Genomic DNA, 19533 nt, shown 5'->3' on the forward strand with positions numbered 1-19533 from the left:
AATCTTCAGGTCAGCTGCTTTGAAACAGCAGTCAAGGGAACTTTGAGATTGTCTGAGAGTTTACTGGAGATTCCTAAAGAAAAGGACTGAAAACAATGGGGAAATTGTCTGATATAGTTAACCTTCCTGGTAAAAGAGAATATCATGTTGGACTTTTTCTAGCGCAGCCTTCTCTCTCCTGGCATCCTCAAGATCTTGTTGGAACCATCTTTCTCACAATCCCATCGGACTGTAAATCTAAAGGAACAGAAATCCTATTGTTTATCTGATCTTGAGCCTTTGAATCTATTGGATTTTGGGTTGACTCACCACCCAACAATTAATTGAAAGAACATACTTTAGTTGAGACTATCCAGTAGGGTTCCAAACACAATCTGAAGAATACCAGGTTGCAATGGGGAGATTTTCATAGAGTATGTCCTTATTTGATATCTAGTCCAACAGACCACTCAGACCTCCCACATGAACAGAAAACATACTCTTGATGCCCCAGAATCCTTTACAATGTGTGGACGAGGTTTAAGGTTTGCTCAGAAGACAGAAAAAGTGACAGGGATCCACGAGGGAAGTTTCAAAACCACTGTTGTAAACAGAGTTCCTCCCTTCCTTGTCATGGTGATACCAGAACAGTGGACAAATTTTAGTCACTCAAATTGATTGCTTTAAATCCAGTAGAAGAACGTCCTCCTCCTCTTTTGCCTGTGGTTTCAGTGTGATCTTTCCAGGAGTAACTTTTACTTCTGGTTTGAGCATGACTGTTTCAGGTGTCATCACTTTGACTTCTGGCTTGAGCACAATTTTATCAGGGGTCAACACAATCTTGTTTTCTACTTGAGGACCTTTTGATCCGTTGCTTTTGTTTTTCTTCACTTTAGTGATCACCTCTGTGTAGGAAATTTCTTCACTAACTGGTTCAGTATCTCCACTTTCCACTGCCGTATCAGCTGTATCAACAGCAGACTCTTGGATCTCTTCTGGACTTTCAGTTGCTGCTTGCTCCTTGGTTTTCTTGTGCTTCTTAAATGTCTCCTTGGTTGGGGCTGCATTCGATATGTTTTTCTTGAACCGTATCCCAGTTTGCCTCAACCTCTCTCCTGACTGCCTTATTCGCTCTCTCCTCTCTGGTGTTACGATTCTAGTGCGAAGCCTGTCGACCTTATTGCCAAAATTTTGCCTAGTTTTCTGCAGGTTCTCTCTTGAAAAGGCCTTTTTGATATTGTTGATGCGCCGTATGCCCGATTTCTTGAACCGGGATGCTTTGCTTTCTTCCATGTAATACTCTTCATCAGAAGAAAGATCATCAGGTGGACAGAAGGCATCTTCTAAATCTTCTCCTTGTGTCTGGTCATTGATGACCGATACAGAGGATGGACACTTAATGTTCTCCTGCAAAGGAAAGCACAGGTATATTATTTTTGAACCACATTTTTACAGAAAGACATAGGGGCCAGAATCCTACCACATCATAGGCTGGAGTGAAACTTGCTAAGAACAGCATTAGTATTTTATTTTGATGGGCATTAGTATTTTGATGTCAGTAGTATTTGGACTTCTCAATATTTGTTGTATCTTTACTGTTTACAGCAGCAGTACAAAAAAGGGATGACATCATTGATTAAGTTAAAGCCCAGTGATGAAGTAATGTCACCATTGTTATTGGAAAGATAATAATAATAATCATCATCATCATCAGCATCATCTACAAACAGAGGCATAACTATGTGGCCCAAATGATCCATTGGAACTTATGCCTCAAGTACCACCTCCCAGCAGCAAAGAACTGGTGGGATCACAAACCTGCAAAAGTATTGGAAAATGGGAACGCAAAGGTACTGTGGGACTTCCGAATCCAGACTGACAAAGTTCTGGAACACAACACACCAGACATCACAGTTGTGGAAAAGAAAAAGGTTTGGATCATTGATGTCGCCATCCCAGGTGACAGTTGCATTGACGAAAAACAACAGGAAAAACTCAGCCGCTATCAGGACCTCAAGATTGAACTTCAAAGACTTTGGCAGAAACCAGTGCAGGTGGTCCCGGTGGTGATTGGCACATTGGGTGCCGTGCCAAAAGATCTCAGCTGGCATTTGGAAACAATAGACATTGACAAAATCACGATCTGCCAACTGCAAAAGGCCACCCTACTGGGATCTGCACGCATCATCCGAAAATACATCACACAGTCCTAGACACTTGGGAAGTGTTCGACTTGTGATATTTTGATACGAAATCCAGCATATCTATCTTGTTTGCTGTGTCATAATAAAATAACAATAATATAATAATAATATATTGCACAAGATTTCCCTAGCCTAAAATGATACATTTTAATATATTGGTTTTATGGTTCCCGTCCCCTTGATCTGGTCATGTAAGTGTTATTTATTGTTATAATTGTATTATTTTACTTTGTTTAATAGTGTGTTATTACGTTGTTATGTAATGTTTGTGTTGTTTTTATGATTGGAAACCGCCCTGAGTCCCATCCGGGAGATAGGGCAGTATATAAATAAAGTTTTATTATTATTATTATTATTATTATTATTATTATTATTATTATTAATAATAATAATAATAATAACAATAGACTACAAATCTCAAGATCGAACTGCAAAGGCTCTGGCATAAACCAGTACAGGTGGTCCTGGTGGTAATCGGCACACTGGGTGCCGTGCCAAAAGATCTCAGCCGGCATTTTGGAAACAATAAATATTCTCCGAGGAGAATCAGGGCAGATTCCAGCAAACACAGACACAAGGCAAACATTCAAGGCCTAGAAACAACAAACACAGATAAAGGTAAAAGTGTCCCCTTCCGGCTTCTGAGGAGTGGTACTCATCTCAATTTCTAAGCTGAAGAGCCTGCATTGTCTGTAGACACCTCCTAGGTCATGTGGCCAGCATAATTGCATAGAGCACCGTTTACCTTCCTACCAAGGTGGTACCTATTGACCTACTCACATTTGCATGTTTTTGAACTGCTAGGTTGGCAGAAGCTGGGGCTAACAGCGGGAGCTCACCCCATCCCACGGATTCTAACCACCAACCTTCCAGTCAGTACGTTCAGCAGCTCAGAGGTTTAACCCATTGCGCCACCATGTAATTCATTGAAATTGGTTACTTCCAAACTCTGAACACAACATAAGTAAGGACATAATATTGGGTTAATATACTTCTTTCTGCAGCCTCCTTCTACCTAAAGACTTTCTGTATATACAGTATTTCAGATTTTGATATTAATGCTAAAAAGACATAATATGATTTTACACAGGATTTGTACTACATTAGGACAGTAAAGGCAAATATCACTTAAGTAAAAGAAACATTAAGCTGGTACATTGGCCAGGATTTTAAATCACTGGTCAGGCAGAAATCCTCTGTCAAGTCATAATGCATCCAATGTACCCAGTGGAGTGCTTGGCTTATTCATAAGAAAAAATGAAACGTTTAAAGGAAGAACGGCATTTTTCATACTGTATTCCTGGTTTATTAACCATAATTGTGAGTTAGACATCAACTAATAATATATAATCTACCTTTGTTCCTTATCAGGATTGTTGAATTTGTCCTAAAATGAAAAAATGTGGAGCTGGAAATACTAGTGTTAAAACTCATACCACCATTGACATTAATCTGAAAAGAACCTAACTAATTTTACAGGAATAATTAAAAACATAACTCTTTAGTAATGTGTTCCTGCTGTCCTACTTTTTAATGAAAAAACAATTAAAAGAACTAAAAGCGCCACTCAAGTCTCCCCCAAAATAACAAAGAAACATGACATGTTTATGGTTGCATTCAGTGCTGATGTCTTAAGCACACAAATTCCCTTACACATATGGTAGTATATTTTTGATCATGGAATAATGTTCATTTTTAGTTTACATTTGCATAAATTGAGTTCTGCAAGTGTAAATGTGGACATGCATTTTCACTTCCTTGAATGATGTGTAACTATTAATCATAGTCTTCAATGGACCACTTGATTGATGGGGTTTATAGAAACTGCCAGTTATTCTTGAAAATGACAAAAATTATGGATACTCAGTTTTCAATGGGTTTTAAATAAACTCTGGAAATAGCCCTGCTAAAGAATTGTAACAAAGAAATCTCTCTGTTTGGTAAATTGTAGTTATGTTGCAGATAGTACAATGGATCATGCAACAGCACACTGGATCATGGTCACAAATAATGGATGCTGCTGCCCAGGAACAAAACCATAAATCTTGGAAAGGTAAAGATACAGATTTGAAAGTACATTTTGCATGCCTCTCATAGCTCTAGATACAACTACTGCCTCATTTGACTTTATTGATGGACTGTTATCTCTCTCTGTAACAGTGGTTCTCAACCTTCCTAACACCGCGATCCCTTAATGCAGTTCCTCATGTTGTGTGACTCTCAGCCATAAAATTATTTTTGTTGCTACTTCATAAGTGTAATTTTTCTACTGTTATCGTAACATAAATATCTGATATGCAGGATGTATTTTCATTCACTGGACCAAATTTAGCACAAATACCGATTTGAATACTGGTGGGGTTGGGGAACTGATTCTGTCATTGGGAATTGTAGTTGCTGGAATTTATAGTTCACCTACAATCAAAGAGCATTCTGAACTCCACCAACGATGGAATTGAACCAAACTTGGCACACAGAACTCCCATGACCAACAGAAAATACTGGGTTTGGTGGACATTAACCTTGAATTTTAGAGTTGTAGTTCATCTATTTATTTATTATTTATTTACAGCATTTATATTCCGCCCGTCTCACCCCGAAGGGGACTCAGGGCGGATCACATTACACATATAGGCAAACATTCAATGCCTTTTAACATAGAACAAAGACAAGACAAACATAGGCTCCGAGCGGGCCTCGAACTCATGACCTCCTGGTCAGAGTGATTCATTGCAGCTGGCTTGCTCTCCAGCCTGCGCCACAGCCCGGGCCTACATCTACATCCAGAGAGTGCTGGGGACTCAAAAAAATTTGTCATTTGGGACAAATGTACTTGCTGGGATTTATAGTTAACCTACAATCAAAGAGCACCCTGAACCCAGAGGTTGGCCAATCACAGCAGGAGGAGGGCTTTTGGTGGGAAGATTTGCCGTCTGTTTCCAAAACAGAAGAGGACAGGTGGAGAGATCTTCAATTTTCTCTGCTAAAGGGGTTCCTACGACCATCAGAAATATGTGTTTTCTGATGGTCTTTGGTGACTCCTCTGACACCCCACTCATGACTCCCCAAGGGTCTTGACCCCCAGGTTGAGAAACACTGGTTTACACTGACATAACCACATAACAGGATGCCAGCCAATGTTTATCAATATTTACTGAAGACCTGGCTATGTATGCAGGCTTTGAAGAATAAGCATGTGTTAGCTTCGACGCGGTCTGAATGACGGCTCTTGTATAAGGTCTGGTAGATGAATGGCATAAGCACTTTGCATTGTTTTAAACTTTGTATATTGTAATTTATGACTGTTTTAACTGTTTTAACGTTTTAGTTCATTGTATAACAGTGTAACGGCATCAATTGCCACTTATAAGCTGCTCTGAGTCCCCTCGGGTGAGAAGGGCGGGGTATAAATAATTGAAATAAATAAATAATATAAACTTGAATCTTTACTGTTTGAATATCGATATTGTGTAAAATGCAGGATATAAATAAATATTAAAACCCTATTACTGGAATCCTGCTGGGCAGTTATATATGCATCAGCACCACAGTTATGGTGCTATGCAGGTTATACTGTCCTAATTCCACTTACTAGAAAACAGCTACTGCACTTGATGAGAGTCTGTGTCCCTGTTGTTTGGGAAGCTTTTGATGGACATACTCATCTCTAGTTCAATAGGCAGAAGTACGGTCCCTGTCATAATTCCCCCTCCAGTTAAAGATTGCTCATATGAGCGGTGGTTGAGAACATCAGTCACCAGTTTCTTGAGTGACAGGGAAATGGACACTGCAGTGGTTGCTACCCAATAAGAGAGGATTGGTAGACTTTCAAGGTTCCTATGTAACCCCTAAACAAGGGGCAGTATAGGGATCATGCATATGAATCAACCATGAGTGTGAAACTCTCCGTAATGCATTCATGATTGCCCAACAGAATTCTGACCATTGTCTTAAAAAAAATTAAGTACACCACAAATGGCACTGTGAAATTATTGATTTTGTAGAACAAGCCGTTCATGAATTACTGCTTGCTTGCCATCAACCCCCATCCCCATGTTATTTTGCTTTAAATTATGCCTTTTTGTTGTTATTGTTACTAAAGCAGATGTCATCTAAGGTCTCCAGTGTAAAGGAAGGGTGATAAGACCATTGGTTTTTTGTAGTTTCCATGAGTTGGCCTCTGAATAAATTACGTGAATTGGGCGCAGCATCAGCTGGGAGATAAACCAAGAAGCCTGATGCTCTCTTTGGAGTGTGAATGGGAAGGATATGTAAGCATATTAAATTATTTAATATGTAAGCATATTAAATTATGAGTTTAAAATCCTTCTGATGTAGGTAGAGATAATAAAAAAGTAAAACACTTGATTTCTCAGTGTAGCTATGTTATAAATAAAATCAAGGGCTGCCTTATAACAGTACACAGCCACAAAACTGTTGAGTTGAACACAATTGAGTTGAACACAATTTTGTGACTGTATTCAGCACAATACTTCAGCTAATGTGTATGTATCACACATTTTTGCACACATCTGTCTCCAGATGGGCAGTTACCATGTTTAATATTAATAATAGTAAACAGAGATGCATGTCTTAAAATAATACAAGAAACCACATATACACACACACACACACACACACACACACACATACATATATACATACATACATACACACACAAACCATATACAAGAAATACAAGAAACCATACAAATATGGTAAATATGGGATATAAATATGATAAATAATAACCACTTGCTGTTAAGGGACACAGTCAAATTAATCAGTAGGAGGGGAAAATATATTGAGCAAGATCCAATACATGAAAGATCCAGGTTATGCTTTGGAAATAGTAAGTCCCCTTTCTAATGTTAGTTATGATTGTTGCCATTAATTACACTCATAGAAAGCACAATGTTTTTTGATTGGGTACAAATAAAATAGATTTTGAATGGAAACAATCGTGTCAATTTAATGTAAAAATTGATGTTATCAGTTTTATATATATTTATTTTAAATGTGTTTTATCAGGGTTTTTTTGTATATTATGTTTTTTTCATTTTTAGTTCATAACTTTATTTGTCGTTATTTTGTTTATTAAGTTACATTTAGGTTGTTTATATTGTCTAATGTGTTTTGTCTTGATGTATACTATTTGTATAGTTTTTCTTTAGGCATTGAATGGTTGCCATATGTTGGAAACCGCCCTTTGGGCAGATAGGGTGGTCTATTAATACACTGGGTGCCGTGCCAAAAGATCACAGCCGGCATTTGGAAACAATAGACATTGACAAAATCACGATCTGCCAACTGCAAAAGGCCACCCTACTGGTATTTGCACGCATCATCCGAAAATACATCACACAGTCCTAGAAACTTGGGAAGTGTTCGACTTGTGATTTTGTGATACGAAATTCAGCATATCTATCTTGTTTGCTGTGTCATAATAAAATAAAATAATAATAATAATCAAAAATGCACAGGATTACACTGTAAATTTCCGAATCAAATCAAATTGATTTAATTTTGGCCTTATGTCAACCATAATGAAATCACCAACTATAGAAAAGGAACTGAACCAAAATAAATACCTTAAAGGTATCACTGTCTGAGTTGAAAACTGAATGGAACCAATAATAGTTAGGTTCGGATGGAAAATCACCAATGAATGCCAGGTGCTGCAGCGGAATGAACTTCGGGCTGTGGCGCAAGCTGGAGAGCAGCTGCAATGAATCACTGCAATGAATCACTCTGACCAGGAGGTCATGAGTTCGAGGCCAGCTCGGAGCCTATGTTTGTCTTGTCTTTGTTCTATGTTAAAAGGCATTGAATGTTTGCCTATATGTGTAATGTGATCCGCCCTGAGTCCCCTTCGGGGTGAGAAGGGCAGAATATAAATGCTGTAAATAAATAATAATAAATAATAAAACCACCTCTGAGTATTCCTTCCTAAGAAAACTTTATGAAATGCATGGGATTGCCATAAGTTGGCCAGTGACTTCAAGGTACACACACATACATATTCAGCTCACAATACACTATCTCAGATAAACATATGGCTGTAGCCAAGGGGAAGAGGGCTGTTCCTATGAAAGATCTCCTAAGTCTTTTCAAGTGTCATATTTCCAAGCCTCTGTTCCTTATTACAGAGGGAGATCTAAGGCCGGTTTCTACATAATTGCTCAGTTTCGTTGTCAACCTGCAGCCTCCTGCTGTTGCATCCAATGAGGACTGCAGCAGTGCTGGGGTGATTGACAAGCACTTGACACTTCAAAAATGCCCAAGTTATTCAATGAATAAAAGAACGCTAAACATATTAGGCCACTTGGGTTTTTCAAGGCATTGGCTGTTTTACATTCATTAATGAATCTGCTTAGATTGAGTGAATGAGTCATTTGTCCATCTTGTTCACACATATCCTCCAGCTGGCAGGAGCAAGAACTCTCTCTCTTTCTCTCTCTCTCTCTCTCTCCCTCCCTCCCTCCCTCCCTCCCTCCCTCCCTCCGCTATTTGAGCTCTCCTTAAGTGGAGATGCCAATGACTGAACCTGGAACCTCTTGTATGCAAAGCATGTGCCCTACCACTCAGCTATGTAGGGGCCCACCCTGAATTTCCGCCCACGCTCTGGTCCAAACAACTATTTATTCTATAGAGAACATTCAGTCCTTCAAAGGCACTGTCCCTGGAGGGTTGACTTCTGCTCACTCTGCACCAAAATGAAGAGTGGCTTGATAAAGGACAGAAAACAGTCCCAATGAATTGTGTCCTTACTTTTTCAAGGTAATTTTTAAACTCTCCACTCCCCGCTATTTGCTTACCAAAGGTCACTTGCTAGCTTCCTTTCCCCACAATGAATCTTTCCCCCCAAAAAGTCAACTACGACAACTGCCAAATTTGTTGGTGAATGGTGCATAAATTGGGTTGTTGTATGTCTTTCGGGCTGTGTGGCCATGTTCCAGAAGCATTCTCTCCTGACGTTTCGCCCACATCTATGGCAGGCATCCTCAGAGGTTGTGAGGTTGTACCTCACAACCTCTGAGGATGCCTGCCATAGATGTGGGCGAAACGTCAGGAGAGAATGCTTCTGGAACATGGCCACACAGCCCGAAAGACATACAACAACCCTGTGATCCCGGCCATGAAAGCCTTCGACAACACGGTGCATAAATTAATACTCATCTTCTCTAGCTATAAAAGCAAAATTATATGAGATGTAGAGTTTTGAATACTTTAGGTAAAGGTAAAGGTTTTCCCCTGATGTTAAATCTAGACGTTTACGCTCATCTCCATTTTTGACGCTCATCTCCATTTTTAAGCCAAAGAGGCAGCGTTGTCCGTAGACACCTCCAAGATCAAGTGACCAGCATGACTGCATGGAGCGCTGTTACCTTCCCGCCGGAGCAGTACCTATTGATCTACTCACATGGACATGTTTTCAAACCGCTTGGTTGACAGAAGCTGGGGCTCACCCTGCTCCCTGGATTTGAACCACCAAACTTTTGGTCAGCAAGTTCAGCAGCTCAGCATTTTAAACCACTGCACAATTGAAAAACAACCACATGCAAGATTGCATGTAGTCATTTAAATTCAAAATTTTGCTATTTTCAAGTTTTGCCCAATCTTTGGCCCACAATAGTGCTGCCGCCTCAAAGTATAGTTTTAAATCGGGTGTAGCTAGACCTCCCCTCTTTCTTTCATCAATCATATATTTTACTTCAATTCTGGGGGGTTTTTTTGGCAAATAAACTTCATTATATCTTTATGCCAAAAAAAAAAAAAAAGGCCTGCCAGAATCCTGAACAGGATTTTGTTAACAGCTTGTTTATTTTAACTTCTTTTGTACCACGGGTTGTATGTTGTCTATGTGCTAAATGTTTTGATATGGCCGATGGGCTAATCAATAAAATGTGACAGATGTAGTCAGTTATATGCAATATTAAAACGACAATTCTTTCAAGATCTATCAAGATGCAGTAGTCCACATTAATTTCTGGAGAGACAAGAGCTATCAAGTTCTGTCAGCTAAACTGGACATTTGCGAGATTTATTATTTTCTCTCCCCTTTCTTCTAAGTCAATGATGGCCAAACTATTTGGGGTAGAATTCATATAGTCACAATGCTATTCTAGTGAGAGACATCGACCCCTTCTACACTGCCATATAAGATTCAGATTATCTGCTTTGAACTGGATTATATGGCAGTGTAGAAGGGGCCTTTGTTACAATTATCATTGTGATTTTATAACAACATGTTAACATAGTTGATTATTAGCTTTTTCTCCAAGTTTCTTTTTAGATGGAAAAATCAATGACTTCAATTCTGAAATGGGGGAAAGTCCCATCAAAAAGCCTTTTCAGTAAACACATTTTTTGCCCACTAAAAGGAATGAAAAAAGAAATGTGCAATCATGAAGGCAATAACAAGGTCACTTATTTTGTTACATTATTTTTCAAAAGGAACAGGGTTATGGTCTTATTATACCCAAAAGGAAATTAGGTGTAATTAAGCATGTAACATATGCCTTGTAAACTTGGAAACCTCTACACTTTGCTCTGGCGCGTTCTGTACTAGCAGTCTTCCCACCTTCATTATGCACTGATTTTATAGCTGTGCAGCATTGAAAAGTAAAGCATGAATGGTGGCCTGAGTCTATGCCAGTGGATCCCAACCTTTGGTCCCCCAGGTGTTTTCGACTTCAACTCTAAGAAATCCCAGCCATTTTACCAACTGTTAGGAATTATGGGAGCTGAAGTCCAAAACAACACCTGGAGGGCCAAAGGTTGGCAACCACTGGTCTATGCCACGGGCTGTTTTGACCATAAGCTTACTGTAGATCACCATTCCTGTATATCATACATAAATAGGGATGCCCCTCGGGGTTATGATCCAGGGCCTCACAACTTGAGGCTTGTAAATGGCCTCAAAAAAGGGTAAGTGGGTTTAGCACCACGATCTGGCCTGAGGCTGAATACTACCACACCCTTTGTTCTTATTTTCAGAGAAACACTGCGTAGCCAAGGGCAGCCAGCTAGACTGTGCATCAGTACAAACAGGATCCAGTGCTGAACTTCTGTTATGGCAGAACAGCAAAGAAATTGCACCAGGTTTCTATGGACCCCAAAAACCTGCTCTAGAAGACCAGCAAACTCCCCTAAGCTGTTTTTCCTTTAGTGGCTCTGAGTACAACAGGGACAGAGAAAACCAAATCCAAGTGACAATCTGAGATTGAATTTAGGGTATTAATTTAATTACTACCCCTTTTTGGTAGCACAGTGCGTTAAAGCACTGAGCTGCTAAACTTGCAGACCAAAACGTCCCAGGTTCAAATCCTGGGAACGGAATGAGCACCCACTGTTAGTCCCAGCTCCTGCCAGCCTAGCAGTTCGAAAACATGCAAATGTGAGTAGATCAATAGGTACCCTTCTGGCGGGAAGGTAACGGCGCTCCATGCAGTCATGCTGGCCACATGACCTTGGAGGTGTCTACAGACAACGCCGGCTCTTCGGCTTAGAAATGGAGATGAGCACCAACCCCCAGAGTTGGTCACGACTGGACTTAACGTCAGGGGAAAACCTTCACCTTCACCCCTTTTTGCAATAAAATGGTGCTAATTTCCATGATGTATGCTTAGCACCAAGGCAACAGAAGTGAATTTCATTTTATTGGTATACACATTATGGTCCTATTATTTAACTGAGCTGAAAATTGAAAGTAGCACATGCTCAGAGTATTTCCTCTTTGAAGGGCTGGAAACACATTTTGTTTTGTTTTATTCCGCCATAACTGGGGAATGTGAAAGTGGCTGTAAAGGACGATATGGCACATACGCCACCCAAATTGAGACCTATGTTGAAGTCATTACTCCAGGATGAACATTACCCACCTGTATGTAACCAAGTAATTGCTACCTACAGGCCCTGAAGAAGATTCAGTATTTCATGCATAGCAATATTGAGCTACTAATATATAGGTAGGTAAAGATTTTCCCCTGATGTTAAGTCCAGTCATGTCTGACTCTGGGGGTTGGTGCTCATCTCCATTTCTAAGCCGAAGAGTCGGCGTTGTCCATAGACACCTCCAAGGTCATGTGGCTGGCATGACTGCATGGAGCGCCGTTACCTTCCCGCTGGAGCGGTACCTATTGATCTACTCACATTGGCATGTTTTCAAACTGCTAGGTTGGCAGGAGCTGGAGCTAACAGCGGCTGCTCCCGCCGCTCCCGGAGATTGAACCTGGGACCTTTTGGTCTCCAGCTCAGTGCTTTAACGCACTTCACCACCGGGGCTCCTTAATATATAGTCCAGACATTTTGAATTAACCTAACAAAAAAATACTGCCTTGTTTTTGTTTTGGTTTTTTGCATACTATTAGAGGTAATTTCTCACTCCTCTTCATTCCTATTTTTTTACATGATGCAAAGATGCAAAACGCCCATATGCATTAATGACTCAGAATGTGCAATAAACTGTAGAACGAAACAAGGATGATCTCTTCCGAAAGAACTGTGAAGCCTCTTCTTCACTGCCATATAAAATCCAGACTATCTGCTTTGAACTGAATTATATGGCAGTGTAGACTCATATAATCCTGTTCAAAGCAGATAATGTGGATTATCTGCTTTGATCATCTGGGTTATATGGCAGTGTAGAAGAGGCCTATGAATCACCAAACAGCCTATACACACGTTCCAACATTTCACAGACAAAAACTGGGATATCTGTGGCTAAGGGACACTGGAGTGAGGTCAAGATGGGAAAAGGAATTACAGTAGAGTCTCACTTATCCAAGCCTCACTTATCCAAGCTTCTGGATTATCCAACGCATTTTTATAGTCAATTTTTTCAAAACATTGTGATATTTTGGTGCTAAATTCATAAATACAGTAATTACTACATAGCATTACTGCGTATTGAACTACTTTTTCTGTCAAATTTGTTGTATAACATGATGTTTTGGTGCTTAATTTGTAAAATCATAACCTAATTTGATGTTTAATAGGCTTTTTCTTAATCCCTCCTTATTATCCAACATATTCACTTATCCAACGTTCTGCCGGCCCGTTTATGTTGGATATGTGAGACTCTACTGTAATAAGAACACACAAGCTAGGAGATATTGCAACAGTTTGCTTTTTGCTGAATTTACAGGGAAGGGTAAGACTTGATCTCCTTCTCCCTCCCAGCTAGGTTGACTGCAAACTACTTTTACATTTTCAGTAACTAACTTTCTCTGTTATTCATTCATAGATTCGGCTTCAGTAGAAGGCAGACCCTGATCTGTGGCCATAGTATGGTCTTCTGGACAGTGGATTTTTCCCCTTGGGACTGGGCCGGGGGGGGGGGGGGGTTCCACTTTCTCTTATACGGTTTTGGGGCTCGGGAGGGAGTGCTTCTGGAATAGCCTTTCAGTAATGACCATCTGGGCAATGAGTTTACCGATCAAAGTAAATAGAGGATGTTGAGGGAAAGTGAGAGAAGAAGAAAGAACATGGGAGATTTTAAAAACACTTGAAAAGTGGGACAACAGGACTGTAGGTGCCAAAATGGATAAGTTGCAGTTGGTAAGCTTTCCCCATCTAAATCTGAACAGAGATGTAATACTTTTGACACTATGATCTAAATATATTTACATCTAATATAGATATCATTTAATTCAGTGGCACACATACATGATCCTGCCAAAGTTAAGCCCTTTCCTTTTCCACAGATTTCAGTGGAAGGGATTAAAGTGATTATTTAACTCTCCCACCCCAATAAATAAGAGGACTAAAATGTTTTCACTTTGACTTGCTTGTGCCTATAACACTTTTTTTGGGTGAAAGTGCAATGGGTTGCTGTGAGTTTTCCAGGTTTTATGGCCATGTTCCAGAAGCATTATCTCCTGACGTTTTGCCCACATCTATGGCAGGCATCCTCAGAGGTTGTGAGGTCTGTTGGAAACTAGGCAAGTGGGGTATATATATCTGTGGAATGTCCATAGTGGGAGAAAGAACTTTTATCTGTTTGAGGCAAGTGTGAATGTTGCAATTGGCCAGCTTGACTAGCTTTGAGTAGCCTTGCAGCTTCAAAGCCTTGCTGCTTCCAGCCTGGGGGAATTCTTTGTTTGAAGGTTTTAGCTGGCCCTGATTGTTTCATGGCTGGAATTCTCCTGTTTTCAGAGGCTTGTTCTTTACTGTCCTGATTTTAGAGTTTTTTTTAATACTGGTAGTAGCCAGATTTTGTTTATTTTCATGGTTTCCTCCTTTCTGATAAAATTGTACACATGCTTGTGGATTTCAATGGCTTCTCTGTGTAGCCTGAAATGGTGGTTGTTAGACATGTGGTTCCAGGCATGGAACAATCAGGGCCGGCTTACACCTGCTATGATAGTTGTTAGAGTGGACAATGTTCTGCTGTTTTTCCTGTGAATACATTTCTTACCTTTGTGAGAGGGAAAGCAGAATATTCTCAAGACATATGAATATTTCAGAAATATTTAAGAAAGAGACTAATTTTTATGAATAAAATTATCCATATATCACTTTCACAATATGCATCCAACCAGTCTGCCAATCCAAGGCTATTTTTTTCCCTAGCAGCTGTTATTCTTAGGAAGGGATCTAGTGGTTTAATAACTAGATGCAAAGTATTCTCTGTGTCCTTAATGAGATTGAAAAAACTTGAATATCTGGAAGGATTTAGAGGTTCTTAAACACAGATTTGCGGTTGCAGGAAATATTTTACAATTTCTCTGCCCTTGCGACTGAGCACTGTAGGAGTTGTTTGGGCACACTCTACATTTTAAAGATCTGTATATGTATAAATGTCTTCATTTAGAAGAGAACACGTCTTAATTACATAGAAATTAATTTCAGCTCATTCTGTTCCAATAAAGGGCTCAAATTTTGCAAAACCTCCTCTGGAAGAGTTATTTTAAGATTATACATATAATTCTCATGATTTTTCTGGAATGGAACAAACGCTATGTATTAATGCAAAAGGGGGCTTTTTAATCACTGCATAGAAAATGGAGGAGGGAAATACAATAACGTGTAAAGAAAATATAAATGACCTTTGAAAAAAGAAGCAGCTAATTGAAGCAATAATTCGTGCCGAAAAAACCCAAGGGTGGATTTCTCTCGTTAATCCCCTGGGAATGAAAAGGAAAAAAAAAAAGAACAGACGACAGTCGCACATGGAATACTCTGTCAAGATGCCCAAGTGCTTGCCTCAGATTGCCTTTCACAGAGGCAACAAATAGTTTGCACTGATCTACAGTTAATCTTATGCTGGCTGGCTCAAAGGCCTCCTGGTACTAATAATAGACCCAGTGCTTTGCTGCCAGTAGACTTATATTGCTATATGTTCAGAGACAGAATTCAATTCCAAACAAAAGACAGACAGACAGATAGATAGATAGATAGATAGATAGAGAACTAGAATGCACTCCTGAGATTATGAAAGCTGTTTTAGTTTCCCCTGTTTATTTTAAACCAATAGGGAGCCTGTCAAAACATGTGAAGGATGCAACAACTTATGGCAGTTGGAAACAGTACATGTTTACCTGGTAAATGACAACACGAAACTTGTTCTTCCTCAACATTTCCTCTTGTTTGGCCTCGACCTTCCGCACGTTGGCACTCTGCTTTTCCACCCGTGCTCTCACTTCCTTGACGCGAGCATTCACTTTGCGGGTTTTCTCCAGCAGCTTGTTGACAGTGTAGGCAGTGCTGCCATGCGCCTGGGCAAGCTTCAGGAGGTCAATCTGAATCGTCTTGATGGCATCCTCCATTTCCCGGTGCCTTTCTTCGATGCGTTTCTGGCTTGCCTGAACACTGTCCACAATGGTGGCCACCTTGTCCAAGACCCTAACAATGGTAAAGGCTGCATCTTGCTCTTCGTCGTCATCCGTAACATTCGACAGGCGATTCTGGTGGATCTTATCTGCCTCCAAGGTGGTCGTGCGATGATCCATATCGCCCGTCTTCAGAGGAGTCTACAGGAGCTGAAATATAAACTCCGCATGACAGCTGTTCAAACTCCAGTGGGACAATCCTGGCACCAGCGCAAGAGGGTTTCTCGGCAGCTGGCTTTAGGGGAATGTTCAAAAGCAGGGTCTGAAACTCCACCCCAGGAGACCTGTCAAATATTTATACCCACCAAATATCCACGCATGATTGTTCAAATGTTTTCTGCAACACGAAACCTCTAAAATTAGGAAGCAATGCTGGGGAAGGAACATATATTTCCCTACCAAAGAATGTACTTGATTTAATCCGGTAGCTGTTAAGCAACTTACTAATTAAGCTGACGAATGAAGTGGCATGTTGTTAATAGACACTGTTGTTTTTGTTTTAATTAAGCACTTTTCTTAGGTGTGGGAGGAAGGAAATTCAGTATTTTATAAAGGAATGTGGGCAACTGAAATAATAATAATAATAAAAAAAAACCATCACTCCGCTTCAAAATGAAAGTTCATTCATTCCAATAATGAAGAAACAAAGACAATAAGGAAATAAAATAGGTACCATGGAAAAACACTGTATTGACATACCTTTTCAATTCAAATATTGAAAGTCTTTTTATTGAACAAATTATTAAATCCTACATGCAGAATTGGAAAGCCTAAAACTACATGTTGAACAGCTGGAACACACCCTGGTTACATTTTTAGCTCTGGATCATCCAAACAACTACTAACATCCTATTAATATTAATCACTACAACCAGCAGACTTTTATTTGGATGAGACACATTCTTAGCTCTTGAAAATATTCTAGACAAGAGCACAAGTCTTTTATGGTATTTAATTTTTTTCTTCTTTTTGCATTTTAATCACAAAGACTATACAATTGCATTTGTTGATGTGGAAACAGGTATCCTCTTAGAAAACTGTAATAAGTATGAAAGCTGTTTAAATAGTGACCAACACAGGCTTAATCCCATTCATGTGAATTTGATTATTAACGTAACTTTAAAAAAAATAAAAACCAAATACATAAACCTCCCAAGACCTGTTTTCCCACAACAAAGATCCACTGCTCTACTGGGCGATCATTAAAATTATGAAATGTATATTATTATTACTATTTTACAATTTAAAAATAAAGTGTCAAATATTTATGAAGACAGAGGTGCTTCAACCCAGTCCATACATATCAGGTTGGATCCAGACAAAGCTGCAATCCTTTTGTATGTTCACCTAGAAGAAATCCCCAAGGAACTCAATGGAGAATACCTCTGAGTAGACATGTGTAGGATTGGGCTGTAAATCGCTGCACTTAGTTCCCAATGAAATCTGTGGGATTTCAGCTAGAATTACCTCTCTCCACTGATTTCAATGAAAAATAAGTGCAACTAACTTGCCTGGGTTCAATCCATTATAAATATGTTTACAACTACACACAAGTACACATCTTCACAATTCATGCGATTGGCAGTGTCTAAAAAAATCAGTTACTAACTTTCAAAAACATTTAAATAACTACGGTATTTAAACACAGTGTCTTCTAGTTCTTTGTAAGAAAAGTATGCTGTAAACATCTTTAGCCTTAGGTCGTGCCTTGTTTGTGAGGAAACATGAAAGGCTTCCTTTTGCTTGTTCTACAACCGTTGGTGAATTGTCTCTGTTCTCAAAAAACGTTACATTCCATGAGTAAAGCACAAGTCTATTATAACCATGTGATACAAGTACAGGAAATCAACTACGGGATTCTTCAAAATCATGAAACGAGAAACAGTCCATAGCTGTCTGCTGCTTTTAGAATAAATCAAAACAGAGCTACGCTAAAAAAAATGTCCAAAAATAAGGCCTCTGAAATAAATATTCCCATTCTCTTAAAAAAAGGTAATAAAATTGTACATCACATGGTCAATGTAGGTATAAAAATCAAGCTAAACCATTCTGGATGACGTGTCTGAAGTAAAATGGCCTAGATTTTGCTTCTGTCGCCGTCCTCTGTTGTTTTTGGGGCATTTCCTGTTATCCAAAGCAAACACAGAGAGGGAGGGATTAGTAAATATATTCTAAAAAAACTAAAACACACACACAAAAAACCAAAGCTGCAAGAACCATGCATGTTAGCCTTCCTAATAGGCTTTTGGGTGAATATCCATTTTTGCTTGACGGATACCGGAAACCTCCTATATCTGATTTCCAGCACCTCTTGAAAATGGGCACGCAGACGAATGGGTGTGTTTGTTCAGCATCTGAAAGAAATGGCTCCTTTCAGCCCATTGGTGGCAATGGGGAACTTACGAGGCTCCCCTTTCTCTTGGGAGCCTTTCCTTTCTTCCCTTCAAGGGAGCCTCAGTTTGGCTGTCAGTAACGTGGTTAAGAAAGTCCCCATCCAGCCCATTAATGGGGGGGGGGGGCACTTCCCACAGGATCACCTTCCATATTCTTCATTGAGACCTGGATTTTAAAAAGCATCAGAGTTACCACTCTTATGTTTCTGGATCCTGTCCCTTCTGTTTGTAGAGGGGGAAACTGGGTTTACTGCTTCTTAAAGCTATTCTACTCTAGAGGAGAGACAAGCGTGCTCACTTTCTTTTCTCCCAGCTTTAGCAGCTTTCCAAGGCATTTTAAGGAGGCCCAGGGAAGCTATCCTCCCTGTACTACCTTAAAAATCCCCTCTCTTGCCTTCAAGGCTGAAATCTCCTTTCTGCTTGGGGTTTTGCTTCCTTAAAGCTGTATCTACTTTCTACTCTAGAGGAGAGATAGGCTTCTCATTTTGTTTGCTGCAATTACTGTTACTAATAACAATCTTTTAGGAGTATTTCCTGAAGGAGAGGAAAGGAAAGAGAAAAAGAAAATGGAAAATCCCCAAACGCACGCAGGGGAGGAAGAGCCAAAATCAGCTTCTGCTTGCTTTCGTGTCGGGCATCCAGAAGTTTTGGATTTCAATCCAGAAATCCCAGCCAGTTTACCAGTTTTTAGGAATTGTAGGAGTTGAAGTCCAAAACACTTGGAGGGCCGAAGTTTGCCCATGCCTGGGCTATATGGATAATCTAACTCACATAATAAGTTTTAGCTCCTCAATGCTACTTATTTCCTCCAAATTTTGTAAGCTGCTTTGCTTGGTCAGGAGTACTGAGTACAGCAGATTGTAACATCCAGCATGGTCAGAATCCTGTTGGGGTTATGAATATGAAAATACTGTAGTTACAGTCATATACGTTGACTCCCATGTCCATCACCTCAAACAGTTCTTACAAGGGAGTAGCCATTGTGATTGATAGGGATCTGTTCCCCAAGCAGCATACTGACATTTTCATTCTCTCCTGTGAATGACCTCAACTGTGACAGGCAGAAGTAGGATCCCTACCACAATACACCCTTTTCAGCAGTGATTGCTCATATATGTGTGT

The 19533-nt window shown here is 39.7% G+C and overlaps 2 protein-coding genes across 2 annotated transcripts in view; both read right to left on the reverse strand.

Annotated features, from left to right (window-relative positions):
* Positions 1-319: 319 nt before the first annotated feature.
* Positions 320-16565, reverse strand: cavin4 (caveolae associated protein 4). Its single transcript, XM_003219829.4, has 2 exons — positions 15728-16565; positions 320-1386 (listed from the first exon to the last, which is right to left on the reverse strand). The coding sequence occupies exons 1-2, from the start codon at positions 16136-16138 to the stop codon at positions 649-651; spliced, it is 1149 nt and encodes a 382-aa protein (XP_003219877.1). The 5' UTR covers positions 16139-16565; the 3' UTR covers positions 320-648.
* Positions 16566-16718: 153 nt separating this feature from the next.
* Positions 16719-19533, reverse strand: part of tmeff1 (transmembrane protein with EGF like and two follistatin like domains 1) — a 151849-nt gene continuing 149034 nt past the window's right edge. The window contains exon 10 of the mRNA XM_003219828.4: positions 16719-18142. Within this exon, the coding sequence (XP_003219876.2) occupies positions 18058-18142 (85 nt within the window). The 3' untranslated portion in view covers positions 16719-18057. The remainder of the gene's footprint in view (positions 18143-19533) is intronic.

This window comes from Anolis carolinensis, chromosome 4 (genome assembly GCF_035594765.1).
Source record: "Anolis carolinensis isolate JA03-04 chromosome 4, rAnoCar3.1.pri, whole genome shotgun sequence".
Taxonomy (NCBI): domain Eukaryota; kingdom Metazoa; phylum Chordata; class Lepidosauria; order Squamata; family Dactyloidae; genus Anolis; species Anolis carolinensis.

Bases quoted from the DNA above. Each gene is read 5' to 3' on its own strand.
- cavin4 (XM_003219829.4), bottom strand. From the start codon at position 16,138: ATGGATCATCGCACGACCACCTTGGAGGCAGATAAGATCCACCAGAAT. The intron at 1,387-15,727 runs GTAAACATGTAC...TTTCCTTTGCAG, and splicing joins TTCGTGTTGTCATTTACCAG to GAGAACATTAAGTGTCCATC.